The sequence below is a fragment of the Pteropus vampyrus genome, unplaced genomic scaffold (genome assembly GCF_000151845.1).
Source record: "Pteropus vampyrus isolate Shadow unplaced genomic scaffold, Pvam_2.0 Scaffold68, whole genome shotgun sequence".
Lineage (NCBI taxonomy): Eukaryota > Metazoa > Chordata > Mammalia > Chiroptera > Pteropodidae > Pteropus > Pteropus vampyrus.
The window spans coordinates 8,303,512-8,307,265 of NW_011888849.1; the positions used below are offsets into that span (position 1 = coordinate 8,303,512).

At 29.8% G+C, this 3,754-nt stretch overlaps 1 protein-coding gene across 1 annotated transcript in view; it reads right to left on the bottom strand.

The window, feature by feature from the left end:
* PCDH15 (protocadherin related 15) overlaps positions 1-3,754 on the bottom strand; it is a 562,288-nt gene that overhangs the window by 44,163 nt on the left and 514,371 nt on the right. The window contains exon 29 of the mRNA XM_011361648.1: positions 1,225-1,313. Within this exon, the coding sequence (XP_011359950.1) occupies positions 1,225-1,313 (89 nt within the window). The remainder of the gene's footprint in view (positions 1-1,224; positions 1,314-3,754) is intronic.

Consider the following 3,754-nt stretch of genomic DNA (forward strand, 5'->3'; position numbering starts at 1 on the left):
AAAAATACTAAATAATGCTTTGAAAAAAAATAAAAAAATAAAAGTTAGAGGTTGAAAAGAGTATCATCTCCTTTGGATAGTGTAATCAAAGAAAGCCTACCCCTAACAGATGACATTAAAGCAGCTAAGGGATAGGTATAATTCTAAAATTTTCTGGTGTAATCAGCTATTATTTTAATATGGGTTAAGCATATATAAACCACTTTTGAACATGTGAACAAGACACTGCATGATTGACATTCCATGCATAAATATTGATAATCATCTCATTCATAAGACATTTTATGTGATGGCCAAAGGTTAAATTTCATAAAATGTCCATAAATCATTATTATTAAACACACATGCCTTTATTATAAGAGAATCGGTCTTGCCTTCATCAATGCCTATTGTATTTTACTTGACATATAATTACTAAAAGATTAGTTATCTATCTGAAGCTTCTTCCAGTAACTGAGAAGTGGGAGGTATTTTGCTAGAGAGAAGCAGATAAACAGTGACAACTGATATCTGTCAACCTGAACGCAATAGAAGAGAGAATAATAAATAAATACCAATGTAGAAATTATAAAATGATGGCAGGCTAGGTTAGGGTAGATAAGAGTGAGATAGTAAAGACATTTTAATAATCTTTGATAGCACTAGAGAACGTGCAACTTAATAATCACAACTTTAGGTCAGCAATAATAGATTCAGTCATGTTCAGTGTAAACTGTTCAAAGGCAGAGGGGCATGGCACATGTTTTAGAATAATTAAAAATATATATTGTTTAAAATTTATCATCTTTTTCTTTGAAAGAATAAGCTTTAGGCATCTAAATACACCACTTTGAGAGATAGCATTCTCTAGACTAGCTGGGTTGCTTAGATAATGAGTTATCTGAATAATCTGGGGCCACAAAAATCATGATTTATACTCAAATAATTAATGTTATGATTTATTTCTTACATGCTGCATTTGAGGTTATATTGATGCATCAATCAAAGCATTCTGAATAATATCTTCTCACATCTAATTTTCATTCCTATTTGAAAGTACTCTCAGAATCTTCACATATTTCAAATAAAGCTACCTATTTCAGAAAAAGAGCAAGCTAAATTATTATTAAGACAGTGTTTTAAAATGTATGTTTAATCTAAACATTAAAATAATTTAAATGATCTAATCCAATACAAATTATAACTGTATGAAAATAAATATATAAGTAAACAAAAATCCATTACTCAGTAAGATCTTCTATCTTTTTTTCCACCAGAGTTGGGGGCACATTAGAAACAATGACTTGCATATCCAATTGATTGACCACAGAGACCTGAAAGAAGAAAAAAAACAGAATTTGTTTGGCTTTTACTCATTAACATTTCTATAACTAAAAATAACTTTTATTTCTTCCCTACTAAGCATAGACATTTTTAAATTTAGAAATAAATAATATTTTTGTTTATGCAATCTCCACTAGATGTGGGGGCATGTTGAGAATGATAGATTGTTGTTTACTTAGAATTTATAGAACCCTAAATGACTTCGACTGTTGTAGATTTTGTTTGTTTTCTTGGTTATTAACTAGGACCTGAGAGAAGGTGTTTTTGTTTGTTTGTTAATGTGCTCTTTAAGAACACTCAGAAGAATGAAAAACACAGCCTTTAGATTTTATAAATACCATGAGATCATTTATTTATTGTGACTAGGAATTTGAGATATGACTACTTGGAATAATTTATTCCATGTAATCATCATATATAGTCTTTATATCTGCTTTAGCCAACTTTATGTATGTGTAGATAAAGAGATATATATATACAAATTTACATATGGGCTAAAATAAATTATAATAGCTGTTTATGAATGTGTCCTATTTATTTAACATACACAGAATTATTTCTATCCTTATTTAGAAAAATGAAGAAAACTAAAAGCATTTATTCTCTGCTTACAACATACACTTTAAATTTTTTCCTCAATATTCTACAGGCTTTAACTCATTTAATTCTAATAACTATCATATCAGGTAGTTATGACTATTATTCCAATTTTAAATAAGAAAACTGATAAAACAAAGATACATTTAATAACTTGGACCTGATTAGCACAGGCTGTCTGAATCCAGAACATGAGCTCTTTACTATTGCCCAATATAGATATAAAAAATGTAAATTCAAATCATATATTGTTCTGCATGTACATGACACACTTAAAATTATATAAATACATATACATCAGGAGCATAAATTGGATATTCTAGATTAAGTATATTTATCTTTATATAGCTAACCATAATTTATCCTAGGGGATGATTTTATGTTTACAAGTATTTTTGATATAGCTGCTCACAGATTCTCTATTAGGAGTCATAAACTCAATGTCTTCAGGGAACAAGAAGTAACCTAAATAAGTGAAGCAGTCTAAAGTATGAAATGGTAGGGATAAATAAAAGTGAGTCTGTGACTAGTCCAAAGAGGTCAACTACAAACTCATCTCTAGTGAATATTACTATGTGGTGAAACAGGTCCAGATTTGAAATATTTACAACTAATTAGAAATTTTTCAAACCATTGTGTGAGCCCAATAATTATATTTTACAGTGTATACTAAGCTAGGCATCTGCTCAACTACCACCTATGAGCAAATAGTTAACAATGCCTGTTACAACCCTGCATCTCTAACTCAGTATTGGTGTCTGGAAGTAAACATTTAAATTTTCCTTAAATATGTAGATGAATCTTGATTGTGTCTTCACACAAAAATGTTACTTCATTAGTAATGAAATCATCACAGTTTTTGTGTAACTTTTCTTATCCATCCTGAGTGAAAAAAGAGACAGAAGTTATATAAAAGTATTTTTGTTTTATTTGTTTATTTTGTTTTAGTAGTATAAATAGATGGCCAAAATCTCTAGAAATATGTATATGATACTTATGAAATTGTTTCCTCCCTTCTGCCCTCCCTTGCTTCCTTCTTTTCCTCCTATTCTCCCCCTCTTTCTTTTCTTATCTTTTTTCATTTCTTTCAACATTGAATCAAGAAATGGAATGGAATGGAATGGAATGGAATGGAATGGAATGGAATGGAATGGAATGGAATAGAGTCAAATAAAATTAGATTAAATTAAAATAAGTTAAATTTCTAGACAAAAGCAAATGGCCTGAAACAAATAGTAACCATGGAATGGTATCTCAATGAAAATAGATTTCTCAACCTTTGTAATTTGATGGAACCATGTGATGTAGTACTGATCAATGTAAAGTAAGTGTAAAGGAAGAAATAAGTATTCTTAAATCTGTGTGAACCTCCCCTTTCTCTCCCAATCTCTACCTGAATAAAGAAGTCAAAGGGTAAAAACACAAGTTAAATCAAATTGAGCCCCTGAATCTTTACACGTAGAAAAGCTGTCAAAAACATCACCCGACTATGTACACACTCGTTGTGTCTTGTGAGAGAAAAATCAATGTGTTTGTTTAAACCACTGAAATTTTAGATTTTTTCATTACACCATCAGTCTACCATGAGAAACACTCATTTGTCATGATGTTTGTCATGGATTTATTATAGATGAGATCTATTATACATAGCTATTAGATTCTTACTATTTATAGGACAATGAAAAACAATAATGATAGTTATATATGGGTTCAGGGATTTAACAGAAGTTCCTCTTGTATAAAAATATGTTCTGAGTTTTGGAAGCTCATATACAAGTAAACTTTTGGAATGCACTCAATTCATGTGCTAGAGCCTCTATTTGGAAGCAAAATT